The sequence below is a fragment of the Chrysochloris asiatica genome, unplaced genomic scaffold (assembly GCF_000296735.1).
Source record: "Chrysochloris asiatica unplaced genomic scaffold, ChrAsi1.0 scaffold00102, whole genome shotgun sequence".
Lineage (NCBI taxonomy): Eukaryota > Metazoa > Chordata > Mammalia > Afrosoricida > Chrysochloridae > Chrysochloris > Chrysochloris asiatica.
Window position 1 is genome coordinate 6,426,915 of NW_006408620.1, and position 27,967 is coordinate 6,454,881.

At 47.5% G+C, this 27,967-nt stretch overlaps 1 protein-coding gene across 1 annotated transcript in view; it reads left to right on the plus strand.

The window, feature by feature from the left end:
* The window catches only part of TVP23A (trans-golgi network vesicle protein 23 homolog A (S. cerevisiae)), a 37,741-nt gene extending 9,936 nt beyond the window's left edge, over positions 1 to 27,805 (plus strand). Inside the window, exons 5-9 of the mRNA XM_006867245.1 lie at positions 21,729 to 21,873; positions 24,713 to 24,802; positions 25,008 to 25,136; positions 27,312 to 27,440; positions 27,746 to 27,805. Coding sequence (XP_006867307.1) covers positions 21,729 to 21,873; positions 24,713 to 24,802; positions 25,008 to 25,136; positions 27,312 to 27,440; positions 27,746 to 27,805 — 553 coding nt within the window. The remainder of the gene's footprint in view (positions 1 to 21,728; positions 21,874 to 24,712; positions 24,803 to 25,007; positions 25,137 to 27,311; positions 27,441 to 27,745) is intronic.
* The last annotated feature ends 162 nt before the right edge of the window (positions 27,806 to 27,967 follow it).

Consider the following 27,967-nt stretch of genomic DNA (forward strand, 5'->3'; position numbering starts at 1 on the left):
GGAACAGCAGACTCAGGTTTTACCTCTTATGTTCCCTGGAGATCTTTAGAGTGTTTTAGGGTTCCCTTTTCATAGTGCAGACCAGAATGCAGAACTCCCCAACTATGTGAGGCCGAATTTCTGGGCCTTGGGACTGTGGCCATTTGGGGCTAGAGAATCCTGTGTGGTAAGTGCCATCCTGGGTGCTACAGGATGTTTGGCAGCATCCTGGCAGCTGCTCACTAGATACCAGAAGCACCTTCCCTGGTGTGTCTACCAGAAACGCCTCCAGACACTGACAAATGCGGGGTCCTAAGGGTCGCTATGGGTCGGACCCAACTCGATGGCACTCAACAACAACAACAACTGTCCCTAGTTGAGAACCCTGATTTAGATTTTTCCCTCTTTCTTGGCAAGGATTGCATTTGAGGGGGCTCAGGGCACCCTCTGTGCCTCTCTAAATGGGCACAAGAGCAGCTGGAGGGTTGGGGGACATGGAGAGTCGGGTGGTGGCAGTGAGGATGATGACTTGGTGGCCACCCATCCTTCTGGGAATGCAATGTAAGCATATTTCTAATTCACACACACACACACACACACACACACACTGTGCTCCAACACACCAAGGAGAAGAACAATTGAGGTTTTCCTTTGTTGTTATTCCAGGACAGCTGTTCAGGAACTCTTCCAGACTCTGTCCCCATTGCCTTTGGGGGCCAAGCCATGCTGCCCCTTTAATACTCAGAAATCTATTTTTGATACATGAAAATGTGGCAGCATAAGCAGGTCCCACCAAGAGCTGATTGCTTCATTTTAAGGAAGGCCCTTGATAACCGGCAGAATCAGGGAACTAGACAGATTTCAGTTCTCTTTGATTAGCGCACAACATTACATGTTTTGAAATTAACTCCTTGTAGCTACCACAGCTTAACTTCCCCTTATTTATATATATTTGTTGTTGACACGAAATTAATTGCATCAGCAGAGTCACTGGAGGGAGATTTCTGCTGAACTATGTGACCCACATTCTCTGAAAGGGATTTTGGGGACTGGTCGGGCACTTGATGATCAAGATGGGGCAATGACTTGACTGCAAGAACACAGCGTATTTAATTCACTCATCTGCTTATCCCTGGGGATTTCAGTCTTGGAGCTATTGACACTGGAGTTGGATCCTTCTTTGCTGTAGGGGATATCCTGTGCACTGTAGGACATTCAGCAACCTCCCTGTCCTCTACCCACTAGATACTTGTAGCCATCCCCTAGTTGTGACAACCAGAAATACCCCAGATATGGCCAAGTACTTCTGGGGTGGGAAACACCATTATCCTTGGCTGAGATCTGTTGGTTTATTCATTCACGCACTCATTCATTTACTCATAAAATCAACCAACTTTCAAGGACCTTTGTGTGCCAGGCATTGTTCTTGGCATCACAGAAAGCTTCAGACAAACCCGTTCCCTGCCCTCATGGAGGACTTCTTTAGATCAGGGAGGGGTTCAGAGAAGATCCCTCTGAGTGAGGAGAAGCCAGAGTTGGAAGATCTACAGGAAGAGAGTTCCAGGCAGAGAATACAGCACGTGCAAAGGCCCTGTGGTAGGTAGGTGGTATATTTAGGGATTATCTCAACTGGGCCAGTGTGTGCAAAGTGGGAGAGTGGGATGAGGAGACACTGGGGATTCAGTAGGGGAAGGATTATGAGGGGCTATGAAGATCAGTATGGGGAACTTGGAGATTTGATCCAAGTGTTTGATGAAGCACAACTTGCTCGATACTTTCCGATTGTGCAGATCAGCTGCCTCTGAAGAGGAAGGGTGAAAGCAGAGGGAGTATCGAAGGGGCCATGGTAGAATGGACTGGCTGGACTCCAAAAACATGCTCGGAACATGGCGCAGATGGACCTTTGTCCAAAGTCTGCCTGACAGGAACTTCTGGGAGGAGAGAGAGATGTAGGCCAAGGGGTCCAGCTTTATCAGTATCCCAAGAGGAACTCCAAGACACAAACAAGGTTCCTGGAGGTGCTGATCTGGAAAGTGTGCAGATGAGTGTAAAAGCTGTGATTCTAATGTGCTCTGATGGATGAGGCATATTTTTCTATGTTGTAAAAATAAGCGGTATCAATCAGCCCTCCCACAACACTCTCTATGCAAAGTGGTTCCATACTCCATTGCAGTGGCCACACTCAGACACCTTGTTAACAGTTATGGTGTTTATAGGAAAGTTCATGGATTACAACTTGGGGTCAGAAATGCTCAGGGTCCAGTTATTTCAGTGAGTTGCTGATAAATGCCCACAGGATGTACCATCATTCTACATTAAGCCGTAGCCTGAAGGCACTTGGCTCTACCTCTGTGGGTCAGCAAACCTAGCTCCCTACTTCAGTGCCTACAAGCAAGCTTCCTGTTGAAAGTCACTCAGCTTTACTTGCTTTATGACCTGGGATGGTCACTGCTCTGACTTGTACTCTGGTTCTTGGTTCTGCTGCTGCTGCTCCTCTGCCCCTCCTCGGGTGTCACAGCCTTCTGTCCCTGGGTCGAGTAGGTTCAATGTGCAGGGATCAAAGGGACCAAAGGATGTGCTCCCCTCCTGGTTCATTTTCTTGGCTGGTAGTGAGATCCCGCCTCCTGCGTCTGAGATGGCTCATTTTAAACCCATGCTAGAGAGTTCAGTTTTTATCATGAGAATGAACTCTGCTGACATCCACAGTAAAATCCTGCCATCTAATCAGTACCTTCTGGCCCCTTCTCTTACCCAGACCCAGCAGGCCTGAAATGTTGTTTGGTGGGAGTTCCAGACTAGGGCTAGAGGGGACATTAGATAGTTCCCTACACCACAATAGGGAGTGCTTACACATGTGTCTATGTGTGTGTGTCTTGTCACTGGGGCAGGGTGTGGATATACAGTCGATTCTCAGAACTTACTCACTGTAGTTCTGTTCTAGATCGATGCAGCATATGCTGAATTAGCAAATACCAAACCGCTGAACCACTGTTCCTAGAGGAATCACAACATCAGCCCACCAACAGATAACCTGATTGTGTGTGTGTTTCTGTTTAAAGACCCCTTATTTCATATACAATGTAGATTCATTAGCATTGAACTCTGAGCCACTGGCCCTATAACTCAAGCCTGGAGGGGGCTCATCTCACACGCACATGCTTTCTCCATAAGGTACATCCTTGCCTTCTTGCACTCGCACACACTAGGTAGCACTTCAGCACGGTGTGGGTTCATCTCACACAGCAAGACCACTAACAAAAAACATAATGGGGCAAACAACTTAACACTGAAGAAATCACGAAAAGGACACTTGTTTATGGTCAGAGCTGAAGCAGGAAGGCCAGAGCCTCACGGTATTCAGGCTCAGGGAGGCATATATGTGCTGGGTGACTCAAATGCTTTGTCTCTGTCGGGGTGTTCATCAGTGACTGGGGACGTATGGTAAGTACTGATTTCAATTTGTATTCTGTCTATTCCTGGAGCTTTGTTTTTTACTAGTGCCTTCAGTATAGCTTGGACTTCTTCCTTCAATTCCATCGGTTCTTAATCATATGCCACATCCTGAAATGGTTGAATATTGACCAATCCTTTTTGGTGTGCTCCTTAAATCTTCTTTTGATGCTTCCTGCATCAATATTTGCCCGTGGTGTTGCTCAGTGCCAACGAGTGGATTCTGACTCATAGCGACCCTATATAGAATTCTTGAGGCTGTAAATCTTTGGGGGGTAGGGTGGGCGGAGGCAGCAGAAATCCTCATCTTTCTCACATGGAGGAGCTGGTGGGCTCAAACTGCCCCCTTGTGGTTCACAGTCTAGTGCTTATCCTACAGAGCCAACACACTCCCCATTAATACCTAGGATATCAGTTTTTGGGTACACCATTTCATTTTTAGCAACTTCTCCTTTTTCTAGATGTACACTTTGCACATTCTACATTCTGATTATTAATAAATGTTAGCAGTTGTTTCTTCTCATTTTGAGTCATGCTCCATCAGCAAATAAAGGTCCCAAAAGCTTTACTTCATCTACATTGTGAGGCAGCTCTTCCCTAGCCATAGTTTGAGTATCTTTCAATCTGAGGGACTCATCTCCCAGCACTGTCGGACGGTGTCGCATCTTTATTCATAAGAATTTCCTTGTCTGATTTTTTCTGAAGTAGACTGCCATACTCGTCTTCCTAGTCTGCCTTAGCCTGGGAGCTCTGCTGAAACCCTGCCCAGGTGGGGGCCCTACTGGGATCTGAAATACCAGGGGCATAGCTTCCAGCATCCCAGCAACACACAAGTACAACAAACTGACAGACTGGGAGTGGCAGTTACAACCATCACCACTCTGATGCTGGAACATTTTCATTACCCAAGAAAGAAAATGTGTGTCCTTGAACTTAAGAGCTCTGGCCGCTAGGCAGCATTCTCTACTCCAAGTGAGGTGTCTACCTTCTTAGTCCCCAAAGCGCCCCGTCTACCTGAGGCACAGTGGTCAGCTGTCTTGTCCACCTCTCAGGTCCTTATCTTTGTTAGGTAAGAGGCAGACGGTGTCTTTGGATTGACTCTACCTCACGGTGACCTCACATACAACAGAGTGAAATGTTGCCTGTCTCTGTGTCATCCTCACGCCTGAGTCCCCACTCACCGAGGGTCTCCCTCCCCCTAGCTGGCCCTCTACTTCACCACACACCATGTCCTCCTCCAGGTTTGGTCCTTCCTGACCACTTGTCCGAAGCACGTGAGTCCGGCAATGATGTGCTCTGATCCACGGATTTTTGACAGCAGATGACCAGGCCTTATTTCTAGTCTGTACATCTGCACACTAGACTGAAACCGGTCTAAGAAGTCAGCCACTGAAAACTCTATAGGGAAAAAAGCAACTGTGGAGCGCACAGTTCTACTCTGACACACACGGGCCCGCTGTGACTCAGAACCCACTACTCCACGGCACATAACCACCACCACCATGGAGTGCACAGTTCTCTGACACACGGGCCTGCTGTGAGTCGGAACCAACTGCATGGCACATAACCACCATCACCACCACCACCACCACCATGGAGCGCACAGTTCTACTCTGACACACACAGGTCCGCTATGACTTGGAACCAACTACTTCACAGCACATAACCACCACCACCATGGAGTGCACAGTTCTCTGACACACAGGCCCGCTATGAGTCGGAACTGACTGCACGGCACATAACCACCACCATCACCACCATGGAGTACACAGTTTTACTCTGACACACACGGGCCCACTATGAGTCGGAGTTGATTCAACAGTAACTGGTTGATCTTTGGGAAAACATCAGTCAACAACCAAGAGTTCTGAGAATATGCTTCTCCTGCCTGGGGCCTCTCCCTCCCCTTTCGTGGAGACAACCTTCTGCAACTAAAGGGTTCACCGCCCCCACTCCAGGTACCATCTTTGAGGATGGGGCTTGGGCCGCGCACACTGCCATTTGTCCAGCCCTCCATGGGGCCGGACCCATCACAGTGCCCAGTAATAGACTGCGATTGTGTATTTCCTCAACCATTCTGAAGAGCTCTATATGGCGAGTATACTGTGTATGCCATTGCACAACAGAACAATGAGTCCCTGCTTCGCAGGAGTGGAGACTGCAAGCACACTAGGTTAATCACACATGCACAGAAATCTACATGCACAGTGATTCCAAAAACACCTCACTTTCAGCCCTGGGTGAGAGCCCCGAGGAAAGAAACATAAAATGCGTCAACAGAATACTTTCAGCTAGAGAAAAAGAAAAACTTGAATTCCTGTCTTTAAAGGGCTTAAATCCCTTTGAGAGAATTTCAAATTTATAGCAACGCTGCAGAAATTGCACCAAACGCAAATTCACCAGTTATTAACCTTAGGCCATACTTGCTTCCCCTCTTTCTCTCTGTATATGTGTCCATGTGTGTATCTGTGGGTTAAAGTGTGTGTGTGTCTGTGTGTTAATACATATGTGTGTGTGTGTGTGTGTGTCCATGTGTGTATCTGTGGGTTAAAGTGTGTGTGTGTCTGTGTGTTAATACATATGTGTGTGTACATGTGTGTGTAGGTATGTGTGCGTGCATTTGTATTGAGGTATCTATCTGGCTGCTAACCTCAAGGTCAGCAGTTCAAAATGACCAGCTGTTCCGCGAGGGAAAGATGAGGCTTTCTGCTCCTGTAAAGATGTGCAGCCTAGGAAACCCTGTGCAGGATCACTAAGAATCATAACTGACTCCACGGTACTTAACAACAACAACAACATCTATCTGGTGGAGTCTTGGTGTGGCACTGCAGGGTGATGCACTGGACCCAAAGGTCGGCAGTTCAAACTCACCAGCCACTCCTCAGGAACCTGACACCAAGTTGCCTTGAGTTGGAACCGACTCGAGGCACGTAACAACAATAACAACATCTATGGTAACAAACCAGGTCCTAACCCTGATTCAGTGTAGGGCAGGGGGTGGAGGCTCACCGGAGTGTGGCTACGGCACCATTTAACTTATAAGAGATAAAACGAGAGAGAAGCAAACAGCAAGAGGGGGACCTCTACCACCAAAAAAGAAGAGCCGGGAGCGGAGTATGTCCTTGCACCCAGTGAGTCCAAAGAGCCAGGAGAGGACTGATGCCCAGACATGTGGAGATCTCCAGGAAGCGCCAGGCCCACAGATGTTGAAAGGAGCCAAGGACCTTCCTTCAGACCAGATCAACCAAGCCTTCCCCTGGAACCGGCCTCCTGAATTCAGAAGTCCAGTTTCCTTAACTGTTGAGCCCTGGCATGCCGCTGTAGGATAAGCACGGTACTGCCAACCACATTAACTGTAAGGTGACAGTTTATAAACTCACCAGCTACTCTCGGAAGCCCTGTACAGGGTTCTGTAAGTCAGAACCTCGATGCACCTTAACAACAACAATCCATCTAGTTAGACTTTACCACCAATGGCCTTTATTTCTCAGATGCCGTGTGTTTTAGGGCCCACAGCTCAGTGATAGCTCTTGGGGCTGGAAACTAAATTATGATGTATTTGGGGATACATTCTGATTCCAGAAACATTAAAATGGTATTTAAAACAAAAACAAGGAAACACCAGATTCTATGCATTTTGCAGATGAGGAAACAGAAGCTGCCAAGAGCCAGGTGACAAACCCATGTTCACCCAAGAGCCAAGATCTTATGCCTTCTAATCCTGCTCACTTTCTACCAGAATCGAACTCTTCCAAAAAGAAATGGAAAAAATAGAGTGTAAATTGGTGAATGTTGCTCCCTACTCCAAATACAAAGAAGCTCCACTTTTGGAGTGAGGCGGAAGCAAACAAGAATATGGGGCCTTACCTTCTTCAGCGTCTCTGAGGCTCCACCTGCTCGAAGTGCCTTCTTGCTGCCTGAGTTCCACCATGGACTCCTGGAAGGACAGTACTTGGCCTCTCTGCCTCTTACTCTCCCTCCGGTAAGAAGCTCAGCATTTCCTGTTGAAAAGAGACAAATATAAATACAAAAGTCACAATTACAGCATGGGAACCTTCATTTTACCACCCTGTTTCCTAAGAGGAGCCCAACTGTCCTTGGTCTTCTTGCTCTTTGAAACCACGTGTCCAAACCTTAAGGGCCATGGAGTCAGTTCTGACTCATAGCGACCCTGTGTAGGGTTTGCGAGACTGTAAATTTTTTGTGAGAGCAGGACTGTAAATTTTTTGTGGGAGCAGGAAGCCTCATCTTTCTCCTGCTCTCCCATAGTTTAAGAGGCTAGAAACCCAAATTCAGAGTGCCAGCTCTAGGGAAAGGCTTTCTAGCTCGCTGACTCTGGAGAAAGGTCCTCATTTCCTGTCAGCCTCTGTTGGCCCAGCATTCCTTGCGTTGGTCCAGACTCCATGTATCTTGGATCTGGTAGCAACTTCCCAGTGCAGGGACCCCAGGGCCGAAGGCTGCTCTCCACTCCTGGTTCTTCTGAAGTGGTAGTCGGTCCTCCACTCCTGGTTCTTCTTTCTTGGTGGTTCTGACTTATAGCGGCTCTGCAGAGGGTTCCCAAGATGCAGCTGGTGAGTTTGAAATGCCGACTTGGTAGTTCAAACTAACCTTGTGGTCCACTGCTTAGCCTATAGCACAGCATCACACCAGGACTCCTAGAAGGTCCCAAACGTAGCCTGGACTATACAGAGTTAAAACTTTACCCCTGGAGCCTGAAGCAGGTAGCTACAGCTATGTAACAAGTTCCTCCAGTTGTAGAGACTTCGAACAAGCCTTCATTATCTCACACTGTGTCTGCAGCTCAGGCTTCTGGGAGCAGCTTAGAGGGGTGCTTCTAGCCCAGGGTCTCATGTGACTGCAGTCATCTGCAGCTTGATGGGGGTGGGGGTGGGGGGTGGGCAGAAGCAGCTGCTTCCAGGAAGGCTTCCCAACATGGCTGCTATCTGGAGGCCTCAGTTCCTGACCACTGGACTGCTCACAGTGTGGCAGCTGCCTTCCTTTCCAGGGAGACTGAGGGAGAGTGTCTTAGCTGGGAGTCACAGCGGCTTCTGTAGCCCATGGATGGGATGGTACATTATCACTTCAGATGTATTCTATTGGTTGTACACACCAACCCTGGTCCACTGTGTGAGGGGATGACCCAGATGTGAGTGCTAGGGGCTTGTTGTTGTTAAATGCTGTTGAGTCGGTTCCAACTCACAGCCACCCTGTATCTGGTTTTCAAGGAGCAGCTGGTAGGTTTGAACTGCTGACCTTGTGGTTCGCAGTCCAGTGCTGATCCTACAGCGCCACACCAGGCGTCTTAGAGGCTGCTTAAGCAGATCCAATCCAAAGGAGGAGCCAGTGCATGTGCATCTACAGAGAGTCCAGAGTGAACCCTGGAGGAAGATACGAGCATCCCTGTTTTGCAGGTTAAGAAGCCGCCTCAGAGAGGTTGAGACACTTGCCTCAGGTCGCACAGTCAATGGCAGTGTAAGAATCTGATATACAGTTGTTGGTTTCCCTGGACACCTAAAAAAACACATTACAGAGAGTTCCAGACATAAATAGAATAATGTAACAAATCCCATGTGCCAATCTCCCATCTTCAACAATTATTAATTCACGACTAACTTGTTATTTGTGGGAGAAAGATGAGGCTCTCTGCTTCCGTAAAGATTTACAACCTTGGAACCCCTAAATAGGGTCACTGTGAGTCAGAATCACCTCAACGGTACAGAACAATAATCATTTATGCCTGTTACCTCCTCTCATTATTTTGAAGCAAATTTCAGACAACACTTTAAACATAAAATATTTTTATATGTATCTCTGAAAGACAAGAATTCATCTTTTAAAACATAAACCACAATATCATTTTTTTACCTTAAAAGAATTCATGATTCCCCAATCTCTTTCAATATCCAGTGTCCAAATTGCCCTGCTCATCTGGTAGCCCCTACCACCTCCCCATTTATGTCTAAATTGCAATTGAAATTACATTGTTTGTTTGTTGTTGGTAAGTACCCCTGAGTTGGTTCCCACTCAAAGTGACCCTGCATAAGGTTTCTGAGTAGCTTGGTGGGTGTGAACTGCCGACCACAGGTTCATAGTTTAGTGCTGATCATACAGCACCATACCATGAGTCTGTCGGTATGTTTCTTGTTGCTAAGTGTTGAGTCAGTTTTGACTGATGGTGACCCTCTATAGGGCTTCCAAGGAGCAACTGGTGAGCTTGAGCCATTGGCCTTGCAGTTCAAAACCGACCTTGCAGTCTAGCACATTAGCCCACAGCACTACACCAGGACTTGTTAAGTGAGCCATTGGCCTTGCAGTTCAAACCGACCTTGCAGTCTAGCACATTAGCCCACAGCACTACACCAGGACTTGTTAAGTGAGCCATTGGCCTTGCAGTTCAAACCGACCTTGCAGTCTAGCACATTAGCCCACAGCACTACACCAGGACTTGTTAAGTGCTGTTGAGTTGGTTCTGACCCATAGCAACCCTGTATAGGGTTTCTGAGGAGCAGCTGGTGAGCTTGAACTGCTGACTTTGCAGTTCAAACGGCTTTGCAGTCTGGTGCACTAACCCACACCAGGACTTCACACCAGGATTTAGAGCACTTAAATCTACAGGTTCCCACCCTCTCCTCTCTCTCTTTTTCCTCCTTTTGCTGCCTGTAGACCACCCAATGTCTAGATTTTGCTGCTGTTGTGTCAGTATTGTAGTGCTTTGTCCCCCCGTATCTCTTGTAAATTACTAGCGAGTTCTAGAAGTGTCATGAGATGCAGGTGTGATGCTTTATGGCACAAGGGCTTCCAAGGAGGGAAAAACAGTTGCCATCGATTGAGTTGAGAACTGATTCATAGTGACCCCAGGTGTGTGAGACTAGAACTGTGCTCCCTCAGGTTTTCAGTGGCTGAATAGTCAGAAGTAGATCGCCAAGTCTTTCTTCGGAGGTGCCTTTGGGTGGATTGCAACCGCCAACCTTGGGGCTAGCAGGTGAGTGCATTCACTGTTCGTGGCACATAGGAACTTACTGGCTAATCCTAGTGGCATGTAGGCAACAGTTACTGCCAGCAGGTACTATGCTGAGCCTTTTCTGGTGTTGTTATCCTCAAGCACCTCCCAGCATCTCCACAGTTACAGGGCTTCCACAGATAGCAGGCAAATCCCAAAAGCAGGACCCCAGGGAGCACGACCCATGGATTCTGATGCATGTGGGTGATGCCCCCTAGGGGTTGAGCCTTTAGTCATCATCCTTTCACAGCTGAGGAAATGTGGGCCACAGAGAGGTTATGCAACTTGCCCCAGGTCACACAGGTTTCCAGGGGATGGAACTGGATACAATCCAGAAAGTTACAGGTTTAGAGTCCACCCCTATCCCTGGGACGCTGGACTTCCTTCTGAAGCTGAGTGTGGAAAGCAACGACTCCTCTCCCATCTCTTCGGGAAACTGAAGCTTTAGAGGATGGATCTGTCCCACGGATCCCACAGCAGGAGGAGGGTGATGAATTCACCAGGACACAGACTCATTCAGGATCCCAGGGTGTCAGGAGGGGCTCAGCTCAGGCCTTCACCCCACCTCCGCTTGTCCCCACAGGCTCATGTTCATTTTGGTATATCTAAGGATCTCACAATCAGCAGTTCGAAACTACCAGCTGTTCACGGGAGAAAGATGAGGCTTTTCTGCTCCCGTAAAGACTTACAACCTCGGAAACCCTGTGGAGGGTCGCTATGAGTCAGAACCGACTCCACGGCATATAACAACAACAAGTTGGAATGTCTCTTTAAAAGAAATCAAGAACAGAAACGAGAGGGAAAAACAGTGTGGTGACCAGAGGGAAGTCTGTTCTTTTCATTCACTTCCACACTCAAACCTCTGTTGTGCTGACCTTTTGAATGGGAACTCTTGAGCCCTGAGACAGCAGCCTGACTCAGACATCCCAGGAGGTGGCTCAGACGCCAGGGAGTGGGAGGGCACGCTGTTATCCTGTGTCTGGGTGGTGCTAGAGGAGAAGCCCATTCAGTCCGAATGGCTCATCTGGGTTAGTTCAGGCCCAGGATGTACAGGGGATCTCTCCTTTTTGGGGGGTTCCTGGGTGGTGCAAACAATTAAGCACTCAGTGGCTAACTGGAAGGTTGGCAATTTGAGTCGACCCAGAAGCACCTTGGAACAATCACCTGGTAATCTGCTTCTGAAAAATCAGTTACCAAAAGCCTGTGAAAGCTGCTCTGAAAGGAACCACCGCGTTAGAAGGTCTTGCATAGAGTGGGGGAAAATAAGGAACACAATTCAGAATAATTTTTTATAAAGACCAGGCTTTTTGTGGTCAGAGAGAGATTAGAGGAACCCTGAGACTACAGCCCTTGGTCCCCCTTCAGGTCTGGGACTGAACTCCCCCGTGGCTTCATTTTCAGGCAGGCAACAGATAGATATACAGAAATAACACCATTAGTGAGGTACGCATACCACAGAATGGTCAACCACTCGTGATCAAAAGGGCAGCATTTACCCGAAGACAAAATTCAGAAGGGTAGGAAAAGGAGGAGGAATGGAAACAAGAATCACAAGGAGGAAGTGGGATACGAGCTGTTGAATCATTGAGATGAAATGAAGTCTGTGCTTTGTTGAATGCAAAACTGATGATCTACTCTGTAAACCTTCACTCAATTCACAATAAAGAGTAAATAGCAAGAACAAAAAACCCCCGCGGAGCTCAGTTCTGCCCCGACAGCATGGATTGCCATGAGTAGAATCCATTCAACCACAACCGGTTTGTGTGTGTGTTTTTGGCATGGTGTTTGGGCTTTGCTTGTCTCCTTTCCTGGTCTATCTTGGACACGGACTTTATTTTGTACACGGAACACAGGTGCACTCCTCGATTATCATGTACATACTGTGCACCGGGGATCTTCTTTCAACGCTGAGTCTCAAGGCTGAAGTGGGGCCCCAGCTCCCAGGGGACAGGCATGGATGCTGCAGTTCTAGGGGCCACATTTTTTTTTTCCTTCTCATTTATTTTTTATTTATTTTAAATAAATGTTTTATTGTGAATTGTGTGATAGTCTACATGGGAGAACATTAGTTTTACATTCATTCTATCATCTATCGTTTCATTGGCATAGTTACCATCCCATCCATGCATCCTCACCCAACCCTGTAAGCCTGCACCCTCCCCCACCACAGCCCCTTTCCCTCTCCGGTCCCAAGTCCCCAGCCACACCATCTTCTCTGCCTCCATCTCAGGCCTCACTGCTTCTCTGGGTAAGATCCCGCTCTCCGCTTCTCTCCATTGATGGTCCTAGAGTCCTCCACTCCTAGACTGAAAAGTTAATCACTCTAGGGGCCACATTTTGAATAGTGAGGGGCAGGTGTGCAGAGACAACTGAAGGATGACAGAGTGCTATTTTTTCTAAGCAAGTATCGTCTTAGCTGCCTCCCCCTTGCCCTGGGAGGTCCCCTTCCTCCCACTATCTTCATGGTAGCATGGCACTGTTAGCAGAGCGGCCACTCGAGGGCAGCAGAAGAAATAAATGGTAGCACCCTACTCGCTGTTGTTTCATTTTGTTGTTGAGACTAAACACACAGACTCACCCATTTCTTCATGTACAATTTGGGGACATTGATGACATTCTTTGAGCTGTACAACCACTTTCAACCTCCTTCTCTGAATGATTCCTCACTCATTAACTGAAGCTCACTGTCCTCTAAGGTTCCCAGAAAACATTTTGAGTTGCTCTTGTCAGTTTGGTTCCATAGATAGTTTGTAAAAGAGATTAACACGTGAGGCAAGCTTTTATATAAGGAGCTCTGGTAGTGTAGTGGTTACAAATTGGGCTACGAACCTCAAGGTCGGCAGTTCAAAACTACCAACCATTCCACAGGAGAAAGATGAGGCTTTCTGCTCCCATAAAGATTTACAGCCTCGGAAACCCTATGCTGTGGGTTGGAACTGACTCGACAGCACTAACAACATAAGTAACTAGTTAAGCTAAACTAGTCCGTTTTAAGAAGACTTCAGAGGGTATTTCTGGTTTAAGGTTTAAAGATGATTTAACGGCAATAGTTTAATAGTTTCAGGGGGTAATCCAGTCTCCATGGATCGGAAAAGTTTAGTGTCCATGAGAGATTGAAATTCTGGCTGACATTTTCCTCCTTTGGATCCAAAATCTTCTGTGAAATCTTTGATGCAAATGTTCAGTAATGGTAGCTGGGCACCATCTAGTTCGTCTGGTCTTATGACATAGTCAGAAGTTGTTCATGGAGATAATTAACCACACATTTCATACCCTCCTCTATTCCTCTGATGCTCCAGGTAAACAGAGACCAATTGTTGTGCCTTGGATGGCTACTTGCAAGCTTTGATGAGGCAGGAGAACAAAAGCAGTAAATATGTTCTTAGGCCAATTAACTGAAATGTCCCACCCGACTTAGTTTTTTAACAGTGCAGGGAAACGTCTAACAAAAATCAAAAGTCATCCATACAAGAACATCACTTGTTAAGGTTTTTCTCACTTTCACCCTTTTTAACCAAAACTCTTTTAACTTTTAGTGCGTCAAAACAGTTAAGTGGAATGATCGCGGCCACTACCCTGTAAGGTCCCCTTGGGTCTGCCATCATAGGTGTCTGATCTCACGGAAGTCTGTGATATTCAAGGCCGGTGTTATTCTTCCATTTCACAGATGTTAAAACTGAGGTTCCAAGTGGCTCAGTGCTTTGCCCAGGGCTGTGTTGCATATCCAACAAGGATGGAGTCTGATTGTGGATGTTGGGCTTTTGGGCTTTCTTTGTACCACACTATTTTCCAAGGATGGTTAGTCGGGGGTGGGAGGACAGAGGTGGGGTTGGAGGCTGGACATTTATAGCTTCCTGAAAGGCAGCTTTTTTTTTTTTTTTTTACAGTGGACCGGATAAGCCCAGCAGAAAGGACCTGCTTTTTGGAATTTTCTTGGTGCATACAATTGCAATGGCCAATTAACTCATTTGGGGATTTTTAGGTCTGAATTTTTTTGACCACAGATGGGCCACCTTATGGGTATATTTTGAGAGCCTCTGGTCTCCACGCAAAATTGAGATGGCCTTTGATGATTCCTTTCTTTCTTTTTAAAGGTTTAATTCCAGTTTATATCAAAGTTGTGAGAGGGATGAGTCTGGTGTTGTCACTGCCCTGCGGTAGCCATTGTCTGTCCATGGCCAGGCTACTTTCACCTCATCCCTATCTAGTCCAGTAAAAAACCAAAGCTGCTGTCGTCGGTTGATCCTGACTCACAGTGGCGGCCCTGTGTTACAGAGCAGAACTGATCCACAGGGGTTCTTGGGACCTCTGGGGTGGCGCTATGGGATCAGCACTGGACTGCGAACTACAAGGACAGCAGTTCAAGCCCACCAGCTGCTCCTTGGAAACTCTATACAGGGCCGCAATGAGTCAGAACCAACTTAGCAACCACCACCTCTATGGAAGCTGACTCGCAGGCCTTTCTCCTGCACTGCCACTAGGTGGGGGTTGAACTGCCAACTTTTTGGTCAGCAGGTGATTGCAAATGGCTTGCACGGCCACCAAAAAACCAAACCCGCTGCCATCGAGCTGACAGATTCTTCAGGACCCTGGAGGACAAAGAACAGCTCCTTAGAGGTTCTGGAGCCGTGTTCTAAATCTCATCATTCTCCTGCCAAGTGGCTGCTGGGTTTGAACTGCTAACCTTGCAGTTAGCTGTCAATGCCTTACCCACAGCGCCACCACAGTCCTCTCTCTGATAAAGCCAAACTAGTTGCTGTGGAGTCAACCCTGACTCATGGTGCCCCCACATGTACCGTGGAGAACTGTGCTCCACAGGGTTTTCAGTGGATCATTATTTCTGCAGTAAGTCCGTCTTCCAAGGTGCCCCTGGGTGGACTTGAACCTCTAACCTTTAACCATCAGCAGTTTGCACCATCAGGGACTCCCTCCACCGCCAGCCTCTGACTATTTTGAAGCAAAGTCTAGACCTCATCTCAGATGTTTTTTTTCAGCAGCAGCGCAAACCAAGCAGGGAAGAGCATGCCATTCCCCAGACCTTTGCCACAGGGCAAAGCAGAGAACTTTCCACCATGCCGGACAGAGGATGAGAATTAATGTCACATGTTCAATGAAGACTTCAAGTGAGATGGTCCTAAGATACCAGGATGCGGTTGTTTAAGTCACTGAAATCACTAGAGAAAAGACCACTTTGAAAGATATTGTCAGGTTATTTGGTCACTGTGGAATTTAGAATGTATCAACCTCTTTCCCCAGAACAAAATCCCTTTAGAAAGTTTGGGGAACAGGGATGCTTGTGCGTTTGCTGCTTTTATTCTACTTATCAAGTGTCTAGACAGAGGTTCCGTGTTCAGCTTTATATAATCTTCAGTTCTGATATATAGATCAACACGTGTAATTTGTGTGCATGTGTGAGACTCCCAAAGGTGATTCTCTGGCCAGTAGCTTTGCTTAGGCCAATGGTGTTTCTAAACAAAAACATTTTTTTGACGTGTGCATACAGTAGGTGCTCAGATCAAAGTGTATGCATAGTCCAATGAATTTCTATGGGTGTGCACTAGACTGTGAGCCACAAGATTGGTGGTTTGAGCCCACCAGCCCCTCCACAGAAAAAAGATGAGGTTTTCACACACACACACACACACATAAAGCCTTGGAAATTCTATACAGGGTTATTGTGGACACTTATCAACAACAGGTGACCCAGATATGGAACACTACATTCCAGAGATAACTAGGCCCTGGCTTCTAGCATAATCCAAGGCTTTGCAAACCAGGAAGTTCCCAAGCCTCTGCAGATCTGAAACAAATTTGGCGAGGAGGGAGCAGGTAGTAGCAGTTTACTCCATTTCTAAATGGCGCTAAGCTCACCTCCAAATTCTTCCTGCTGGTCTGCAGTGGGGACCTGCCCACTGCATATAAAGGGCCAGAAGGGAAATTTGTGTCAGCTCTGCACCGGTCACTGAGCGCATGCTGACTTTGACTAGTTTTATGGAAACAGACAGTGGCTGGATTTGGCCTGTGGGCTGTGGTTTGCCAACACAATAGATGTTGGCTGCCATCACATTGGTCCCCTGACTCATGGGGACCCTGGAATGCTGCCTGGTCCAGCTCCATCCCCACTGTAATCTATAGGGTTTTCAGTACTGATTTTCCAAAGTAGATTACCAGGCCTTTCTAGCCCATCTTAGTCTGGAGGCTCCATCGAAATCTGTTCAGTAACCTTGTTGCTACTGGTGATGAGTACCTTGGAGTCAGATCTGACTCACCACACATCTGGTATAGGGTTTCCAAGGAGCAGCTGGTGAGTTTGAACTGCTGACCTTGCAATCCAGTGCTGATCATACAGCATCACACATGAGGTATACTAGCCAGCTATCAAACCCAGGTTTCCTGTGTGGTCCTCTGGTCCTCTGCTGCCCCATGCCAATATGGTATACAATTCATGCCCAGGCCCCACCCCAGATCCGTTGGGTCCTGAGGCAGGACTAGCCATGTGCACATTTTGATGCCTCTGAAACTTCTGAGGGTGGTTTTCATGCGCATTTTGGGTACAGAGCCTGCTGTGTGCTTACATCCAAAGGAGGAGACAAGGATCCAGGGGTCCAGAGCCCAGCCAGTGAACTTACAAATAGCGGGGACAGAAAAAGAGCCCATCAAGATTTTCCCCACCTTATTGGCCGTGGAATCCACTCATTTCATTCTTCCTTCAACATGGGTGTCCATGAATCCTAACAGCCCTACCTGGCAGGAGAGGGGCATGCTGATGGGAGAGCACTCCCCTGGCTATGAATGAAGACGGTTCATGGTGAAAGTGAGGGATCAGACATTACAGGGGATCCCCATAAAGATAAAGAAACGTGGGCCCCTCGGGTGTGAGCCATAGAAAGTTGTGGTCAGAGGGGGGGGTTTCCAGGGTGGCTTCTTGGAGGTGGAGCTGGTTTGAGTGTCTGGGGGAGGGGGGATCTGAGATCATCACAGCTGCTCCGGACGGTGGAGCACCAGTTGTACTTGAGCACTTTCTGTGATGTGTCCATGTGGCCTGCACTCGGCCTGTTCACATCCCTGCCTAGTGGCTACTGGTGCCCTTCTCATTTCACACAAGAGGAAATGGAGGCACGGAGGCATTATGTAACTTGGGGACAGCCATGGACCTACTCAGAGGTTGGAGCCAGGATTTGAAACCTGGCACATGAGCTCTCGCCCACCCTGGCTTGGAACCACTGTACTGTTTGGTCCCTCGAAGAGCAGCCAGGGGGCCCCTGAAAGCCAGTGGTAGTGGGAAGGGAAGTGGTTCTCAGTGGGTTTGGGTGGGCATACAGAGAGAACACAGAGACCCCGGAGCAGGTGGCTGGGGCTTAACCATGGTCTTCAAACTTCCCAAACTAGAAAACTGATCTGAGGCCACGTAAGTATTAACTAGGGGCATGGTGGTGGGGGGCGCGTAGTGGGCGTGGAGTCGGTTTTTGACTCATTGAGACCCTGTACAGGGTTTCCAAGGCTGTAAGACTTTACGGAACAGAAAGCCTCATCTTTCTGCAGTGGAACCGCTGGAAGTTTTGAACTGCTGACCATCAGATTAGTAACCCGACTTGTAACCACTACGATACCAGAGCTCCTTAAATGGGGGCACAGGCACGGCCAATCCTATATGTGGACAGAATGGAGGGGATGTCGACAGCGCCTTGCAAACACGCATCCAGTAGGAATACAGCAGTCTTTTACAGTGCAGTGGGTAGCCTCTTCACAAGCACTGGACTGGAAACCAGAAGATCGGCAGTTCAAACCCACCAGCTGCTCCTCAGGAACCCTATGCAAGAACCAACTCAACACCACTTAACAACAGCAACACTCTACTTGCTTTGGGCTTTGTTTGAGTAATAATATTTCCTATTTATCCCTGAGCTGTGGGTTAGGCACTGGGTCACAAGGTCGTCAGGTCAAACCCACCAGCTGCTCTGAGGGAGGATGATGAAGCTGTCTGTTCCCATGAAGATTTCCAGCCTCAGAAACCCTTCTAGAGAGGGCTGCTCTGAGTTGAAATAGACTTGAGAGCAGTGGCTATTTTGGTTTGGGTGTAAATGGTTACTGAGTTCGGCTGCTGATTGAGATGCCTCTAGCCTCCGGAAGAAAAGTCTGGTTATTCTTCCAAAATGATCAGCCACTGAAACTGCCATGGAGCACACATGGGGTTGTGAGGAGTCAGAATCAACTGGATGGCAACTGGTAAAAAAAAAAAAAAAAAAAAGGAAACAGCGCTAACCAGAATCCAGCTAAGGGGAATCCTCTAATAATGGGAATTTTTTGGCAATTCATTTCAGGATAACCACAGGAGAAAAAACGGTGGGTAGGTAAGGGATTCATGTGAACAGATGAACTTCCGGGTTCTACCTTGAGGCTCAGAGTACAACTGAGCCTCTCTCTAGACCTTTTCGATCTATGTTCTTTTACAAAGAATACGCTGTTCCCAGTGACCCTAACTGTCCTGATCATGAGGGTCGGCTCAAGAAAGTCACTGAATCTTAAATGCCAGCATGACTGGGTAGGAGGAGCCCAGGTAGTACAATCGTTAACTCTGTCACTGCTAACTGAAAGGTCAGCAGTTTGAACCTATCAGTGACCTGGAGAAAGATACGGCAGTCTGCTTCTGTAAAGGGTTCTAGCCTTGGAAACCCCAGGGAGCGGTTCTATCCAGTCCTACGGGTTGCTCTGAGTCGGAATCATCTCAAGAACACACCACAATAACCCTGACATCCAGGACATAAAAATTCCTTTTGGTGCCATGGTGAAAGGCTCAGCTGCTAACCAAAAGATCGGTGGTTCAAACCCAACCAGTGGCTCCACAGAAGGAAAGACTTGGTGATCTGCTCCCTGAAAGATGACAGCCTAGAAAACCCTCTGGGGGTAGTTCTACTCTGAATGACAGGGTCACTGTGAGTTAAAATCAACCCCACAGCACATGCAGCATCCAGGATACCAATATTTCCAACACATGGGTTCTTCCTTAGAGCTTCCGGTCATTGGAAGAGGATCCGTTTACCTCCAGGGTGAAGGTGCGACGTCCAAAGATTGTCAATCGGTTTAAGATACAAAGGGTATTCAGCGGGACTCTCCATTGGCCCTAGTCCCATCTTCTGGAACAGTCCAGGTTGTGAAATTTTACATGATCATGTCTAGTCCTTAAGCACTGGGCATGCATCCGTGTCTGCCTTTCTTTCCAGGCATGTCTATAGAAGGCACAGGTGAGAGAACTGCTCTAGCAAATGGCTGGTGTTTGGACAATCCCTTTTCTTTCTTTGGCAACATCATGAGTAAATGTGGAAACGTCACCAGAAGCTCATTGTTTTATAGGAATCCCTGAGTGGTGCAAATGGTTAATAAAGCCAGTGGCTAACATAAGACTGGTGGTTTGAGTCCACCTAGAGGAAGTATGGAATAAAGGTCTAGCAATCTATTTACGAAACATAATCCACTGAGAACTTTGGGAATACAGTTCTACTCTGACACACATGAAGGGACCATGAATGGAATCTGCTTATAAAAAGCACCCACTTAGAACCCTGTGGAGTGTAGTTCTCCTCTTACACACATGGGGGCACCATGAGTGGAATCTACATGAAAATCACCCACTGAAAACGCTGTGGAGCTCAGTTCTACTCTGATACACATGTGGGGCACCATGAGTGGAATCTACTTATGAAAATCATCCACTGAAAACCCTGTGGGGCACAGTTCTACTCTGACACACATGGGGGCGCCATGATTGGAATCTACTTGTGAAAAATCACTGAGACCCCTGTGGAGCACAGTTCTACGCTGACACACACAGGAAACCATGAGTGAAATCTACTTATGAAAAATTATCCACTGAGAACCCTGTGGAGCACAGTTCTACGCTGACATACACAGGACACCATGAGTGGGATCTACTTATGGAAAACCATCCACTGAAAAAACTGTGAAGCACAATTCTACTCTATATGTGTAAGGACGCTATGAGTCAGAGCTGACTCGGTAACTGCTTTGGAAGTTTGGTTTTCATACTGTGTTAACTGGGATCCCATCCATTTGGAAGGACAGGCAGGTTCATTTCTCCTCTACAGCTCTGCTGTCTCCCTCTCCCATAGCCCCACCCCATCTCATGTAACACGCCCACAGTGTGTTACAACTCTAACTTGGAGATTGCAGGCTGGGGGTCCCAGGGCCAGTGTAAAACCCAGCCTGCAACATCTTGTTAAAACAGTTGTTAACTGTCACCCTTTAAAATCAGATTTCTCATTTCTGTCTGGAGTGCTAGTTTGTTGTGCAAATAGCAGCTCTGGGTATGTGTTGGCACTGTCTGGTTCTGAATAGAAGTCTCCTCCCCAGGATGAGGTTACCACCAGTGAGGTTTGCCACCTGTGGTTGCTTCCTTGCTAGGAGTTGTGTTCCTCTACTGTATTCGATCAGAAATGGGATACCTGGTCCATGCCACCCACTGCCACTGCCTGAATGTCCTCTATAGGCATTTGGTATCTGCTGTGGACAATTAAGGAGCCCTGATGGCACTGTGGGTTAAACATTGGGCTGCTAATCATAAAGTTGGTGGTTCAAACCCACAAGTCACTCTGAGGGAGAAAGATGAGGCTGTCTGCTCTCGTCAAGATGGGGCAGCTGTGTGGTCCTGTAGGGTCACTGTGAGTCCGAACCAAGTTCAATGCAGCGGCTTTGATCTAGACAAATTGTTCTTGGTTTATGCTTAAAAATGTGTCTGGGCTCCCAGACACATTTTTAAGCAGTTGGTTGGAGCAGGTCTACGTTCCCCAGGGTGAACTTCTGTGCCCGGAGCTGGCACTTACTCCATCACTAGTAATTTCTCTCCATCCAGAATGACACGGGACCTCAGCACCCAGGGACAGCACGGGACTCTGCTTACTCAGTAGCGGGCTGGCCCAGCCTTTATCTTTAGGGAACTGGTCGGTAGCTAGGCAGTGATTCTGTCACCTTTTACTTTAAAGGTGACAGCGTTTCCAGCGAGGGCAAGTGGTATTTGGAATCCAGTTAGTGGAAAGTACTGGATTCTTTTGAGGGATAGGGAAAAAATGACTAGTATGATGAAGACGCTCAGGTTCAAAAACTGCCACCGATTCGTGCTGCTTCCTCAGCGCTGAAGCCTGGGGGTGTCTGGCTTGGCGTATGCTGGGGAGAACACTGCTCCGGCCTGACCAGTCTGTGCGACAGGTGGGCTGCGGTGGCGGGGCAGTGCTGTGGCTGCTGGTTTTGGCTTCTGGAGTGAGGGGTCTTCTGAACTGTTTCCCAGGCACCCCTTGGCCACCTTTTTCCACCTGTTCTTCCGAGTCAGTGCCATCGTCACCTACATATGTTGTGACTGGTTCAGCAAAAGCTTTGTGGGCTGCTTTGTCACTGTGCTGCTCCTCCTGTCCTTGGACTTCTGGTCTGTGAAGGTAAGGCCCCCTTCTCACACGAGGTGCCATCGCTCCTGAAACAGGCTTGCGTTTAGAGGGTGCTACCAGTCTGTCTCTGGCTTGAAGGAAGGTGTCTGAAGCTGGGTTCTTCCGAGAAGCAAAACCAGTGAAACTTACAGATGTATATACAGAAAGAGAAGTTTTTATCAAGGAAATGGCTCACAATAGGGTGGGAGAGTCCCAAGTGTAAGCTGAGTGAAGATCAGCAGGCAGGGCCAACAAGCAGACAGACAGACAGACAGACAGGGATCCCGAGTCCTAGCCAGGTGAACCAAGCTTGGCAAGTGGGCCCAGCAGGTAGGAAGGCAACCCAGATTCGGGATCCAGATCCAGCAGAAAAGAGAGTGAGACGTTCCTGTGTATCCATTATATTGGGAGCAGGCCACACCTCCAAGGAAATAACCTTTCAATTGATTGGCTGCTCATAGCCAATCATCATAAAGTTAAGTATACCTATATCAGGTTTCACCATGGGGATAACTACAGCTCCACAGCCAAACCACTGTGGAATCCTGACCCAGTCACACTGACACAAAACCTGAACTGTTAACAGAACAAATGAGTTTGGACCCAGGAGTACTTTGGTTCAGATTGCTGAGACATATTTGAGGATTTTCAATTGATGCCTAATAAAATTAGTACAAAACTACATTGCTTAGTGTTAAATCAATGGTTTGGGGGCATCAACTGACATGGTGACAACTCCATAGGGCTTTGGGTTTTTTGTTGAAACTTACATATACGGTTTATTTTAAATATATGTTGTTGTTGTTGTGTATGTTTCTGCCATCAAGTCAGTTCCAACTCATAGCAACCCTGTATAGGGTTTCTGAGGAGCAGCTGGTGGGTTTGAACCACCGACTTTATAGTCAACAGTCCAGTGCTGATCCAGCAACACCAAACCAGTACAATAACATTGTTGTTGTTAGGGCCATATAGTTGGTTCCAACTCATAGCAACCCTAAATAGGGTTTCCAAGGAGTGGCTCGTGGGTTTGAACTGCTAACTTTGTGGTTAGTAGTCCAGTGCTTATCCTATCATGCCACACCAGGCTACACAATAACATTGTTGTTGTTGTTAAGTGTTGTCAAGACGGTTCTAACCCATAGCGACCCTGTATAGGGTTTCCGAGGAGCAGCTGGTGAGTTTGAACCGCCAACCTTGCAGTTCAAACCAAACTTGTGGTCAAGTGCTTATCCTACAGTACCATGCCAGGACTCCACACAATAACATAGTGACATATACACTATGCTGCTGTTAAGTACCGTGGAGTCGGTTCCGACGCATAGTGACCCTGCACAAGGTTTCTGAAGCTGTAAATCTTTACGGGAGCAGAAAGCCTCATTGTTCTCCTGCGGAACAGCTGGTAGTTTCAAACTGCCAACCTTGAGGTTAGCAGCCTGATTCGTAACCACGACGCTCTAGGGCTCCTTATACATTATATATACACACACATATATACAGCTGATCCTCTGCATCTGTGTGTTCCGCATCTGTGGATTCAACTGTGGATAGAAAATATTCAAGGGGGAAGGGAAAGCAATGAAATGATCACAGCAAGCCCCCAAAGGCTTAAAGAGCTCAAAGAGTTATTTACATCGCATTTACTTACATTGGGTCAGGAATTCTAAACAATCTAGAGATGATTTAAAGTGTAGAAGGATAGCAGACATGATCATATGTCAAGACTATTGTTGTTAAGTGCTGTGGAGTCGTTTACGATGCATAGCGACCCTACATAAGGTTTCTGAAGAGCGGCTAGTGAGCTTGAACCACTGAGCTTGTGGTTCAGACTGACGTTTCAGACCAGTGCATTAACCCACAGCGCCACACCAGGACTGCATACATCCTTTTATACGAGGGACTAGAGAATCCTTGTTTTTGGTATTCACAGGGGTCCTAGAGCCAATCCCCCCAGACTCTGAGGGACACTGCAGTATATATGTATATATACATACATGTTGTTGTTGAGTGACGCCAAGTCAGTTCTGACCTATAGCGATCCTGTATAGTTTCCTATACAGGAAACTAGTGAGCAGCTAGTGAGCTTGAACTGCTAACCTTGCGGTTCAAACCGACTTTGAAGTTCAGCACATTAACCCACAGCGCCACACCAGGACAACGTATATATACATATACATATATGTTGTTAAGTGCCATTAAGTCAGTTCTGACTCATAGTGACCCTGAACAGGGTTTCCGAGGCTGTAAATCTTTACGGGAGCAGAAAGCCTCATCTTTTCCCTGCGGAGCAGCTGGTAGTTTCAAACTGCTGACCTTGTGGTTTGCAGCCTGATTCGTAACCACTACACTACCAGAGCTTCTTATACATATATAGGGGGCTTCAAAAGTTTGTGGAAAGGTGGAATTAAAAGAGAATGGAATGTTTCCATGACCTTTTGGAAGCCCCTCATATAGCTGCATTCACCGCTGGGTGGCACAAATGGCTAAGTGCTCCAGTTACTAGTGGAAGGGCACCCATGACAGCAAGGCCTTGAAAGCCCCAGTGAGCGCAGTTCTACACTGATGCTGGGGGGGGGGGGGGGTCCTGATGAGTCAGGATGGACTCAGCTGCAGCTGGTTTGATTTATGTATGTAAATAAAATCTGGGGAGTCGCTGGCCTTTTAAGGTAAGTATAACTGAAATTCGGAAGCCTCGCAAACCAATTTTGGGAAACCACCCCTGCTCACACCCCCTCTGCTTCCTGATCCTCTTCCAAGTTCACCATGCTTTGCTGGGTTTGATGTGAATCCAGGCTGATGTTGACGCTCTACAGTGGCATGCCCGTAGTGCCAGCGTTGTATCTGTTTTCCTCAGAATGTAACTGGAAGGCTCATGGTGGGCCTCCGATGGTGGAACCAGATTGATGAAGATGGGAAAAGCCACTGGATATTTGGAGCCAGAAAGGTATTTCCCCCCAAGCGTCGCACCAACTAGAACCGAGAATTGGTTGTGGGCTGCTTCTGTGGGTTCCACACACACACACACACACACACACTGATGGCATTCTGTGGGGGCGCTCCTGCAGCAGACACATGAAAACGCAGATGACAGCATACTGCTTGGAAAGCCCCCTCGTTAGTACTGACCATTAGATCCTCTCCCACCACAGGTCTCGTCCAGCAACATCGCTGCCACAGAAGCCGAAGCGCGCATCTTCTGGCTCGGTCTTATCATCTGCCCCATGATTTGGATTGTGTTCTTTTTTAGCACCTTATTTTCCTTGAAGCTCAAGTGGCTGGTAAGACAACACCTTGACTTTTATTTTTGTTGTTGTTGAGAAGAGACCACAGTGTAACATGTCTCCATGTAAAAATTCAGTGACATTAATTGTTCAACTTGGGCAACCATTGGCACCCTCCTTTTCCAAGCTGGTCCTTCGTGATTCCCATAAATTCACTGCCTCCTTGGTTCCCTAGCTAATCTTTCGAGTTACTGTTGTCACTTTGATCCCATTAAGCTACATCTTCAATGACCACAATGCTCAAGGCAGACATGGCATACTGTAAGTTAAGCTAAACTACACTGGGGGATACTTTTGGCTTAAGATGATATTAGGGCAACAGTTTTAGGGTTTCATCCAGCTTCCAAAGCTCCAGAAAGTCAGGATTCCATGAGCATTTAAAATTGTTCAGGATTTCCCCCCCTTTTGATCAAGAGTCTTCTAATAACAATGAAGCTGCAAAACACCTCATAACTTGGGTGAACCTTGAGGACATTATGCTGAGTGAAATTAAATCAACCACAAAAGGACAAATACTGTATGAGACCATTATTGTAAAAGTTTAAGCAAAGATTTCCGTACTAAAAGAAACAGTCTTTGAAGGTTACCAGGGGTAGGAGGGAGGGGAGAGTAATTCACTGGCTAGAGGGTAGACTACATGTTAGTTCGGTGATGGGGAGAGCAATATAGAAGAAGAGGGAGGGTGGCAGAAGAATGATGAAGGCAGGTAGAGACCCAGGGAGGTGTGCCTGGGCTACAGGGGACAGAGGCAAATACTGATCTAGACACAACCGTGGAGCAACAGTGCTCTGTGTGTAGATGTATAGATTGACATACAGGCTGAATAGGTAAGACAGGAAGAGTGAAACATACATATTTTCATATCCCACAAATGTGAGTTTGAAAGAGAAAAAAAAAAGATTGTTCAATACAGCTTTGATGCAAATGGCAACACCGTGATTTAGACATTGCTTTCACAGCTCTCTGAAACCAGCGGCAGCAGGAGTGGAATGTCTGTCGTCATCGTTCCCTCCCTACCTCTACCTAACAGCTTTGAGACCCCAACTCACCTACAAAGTACACAGTTCACAAACAATTCACGTACAAAGTGCACAGGTCACATACAATTCACAAAGTGCAGAGTTCACATACAGTTCACATACAAAGTGCAGAGTTTACATACAAAGTACACAGTTCTACGATTTTCAGTCCAGCCTGAGGTGTACAGCCATCACAGCATCCGTTTTAGAATAGTTTCATCACTCCCAAAAGAAACTCTCTACCCATTAGCAACCTCATCCCATCCCTCCCTTCCCAGCCCACGACAACCACGAATCTATTTCCTGTCTGTCGATTTGGACATTCATACAGTATATGCACTCTTTCGTGAGCTTCCTTCACTGAGCATAATGTTCACCCACACTGTAACATGTATTGATACTTGGTTTCTTTTAATGATTGAGTGGACACACATTTACCCCCAATCAGTTCATGGACACCTGGGTTGCTTCCTCCTTTTGGCTACTGTGAGTAACACTATTGTGAAAGGAGTTTTTAAAACATCACAAGACATTCTGTCGTGGGTAGGAAGAGCTAAGTATAAACAAGCCCTCCTCACAGTCCTGAAGGAGCTCTGGTAGCGTAGAGGTTACAAATCGGGCTGCTAACCTCAAGGTCAGCAGTTCGAAACTACCAGCTGTTCTGTGAGAGAAAGATGAGGCTTTCTGCTCCCGTAAAGATTTACAGCCTAGGATACCCTGTACAGGGTCGCTATGAGTTGGAACCAACTCCACAGCACATCACCACCACCACCATAGTCCTGAAGACTTTATTTTGGAGGTATGGTATAGCTCTGCCAGAGGAGGGCTCACTGAAAGTGAAAACAAGAGTACATGTAGACATTGGACACAGTCGTTTCATTGGAAGTGTGGGCTCTGGGGTTTGCATCTGGACTGTAGCTCGAGTCCGCTCTGTGTCCTTAGGCAGTTTTAGTTTCTCTGGGCTTCACTTTTCTCCCTGCACAATGGGATGGCGATGGTACCCACCGAGGAAGAGGGAGTCCGCATGTAACTGTGGGTGCTCATCTGTGGTGACCACTGGTAGGTACTGACCACAGCCCCTTCGGCTTGCCTTGGGAGGGGCATTTCAGCATTTGTTCTTACGAGACACGGTCTATGCTCTGTCTGAACACAGGCCCTTGTGATCGCTGGGATTTCTCTCCAAGCAGCTAATCTGTATGGCTACGTCCTTTGTAAGATGGGCAGCGAGAGTGACATCAGCAAAGTCACATCCAGCTTTCTGTCCCAGACGATGTTCCTGACGGTGGGTACTCCTGGATCCCTCCCCATCAGACCACACCAGACAGGCTGCCATTGTCCATTTTAAGAGATTTCTCTAAATGACCAGCTTAAGGAGAACATCCACAAGGTTTCTGGTTTACGTTTCCCACCATGGGCACCCTTAGAATGAGGAATGAGTCTCTGAATTTGGGGCCAGGCTCGTCCTAAAGTGGGTCAGTGCGATCCTAGCTCAGGGACCTCAGTGACCAGTTCTGCAGGCCGGCAGGTCACCACAGACCTGCCCAAGACTGGTCAGCACCAGCACATGGGCGACATTTCCCCTTGCAGGCCTGCCCAAGTGACTTCCAGAAACCTGACCTGGAGGGGCTGGAGATCCACCGGCATTAGGTGAGGAGGGGATCTTGGGAGCTGGTGGTCTGGGAGTGGTCTCTGCCAGTTCCCCAAGGTGGCGGAAGTCACAGCCAGGCCAGGGCCTACCTGAGCCCACACCTCACCCTGAGCTCTGCAGCCTCGTCACCGTCAACGTCACCCCGCCCTCCTCACAACGAA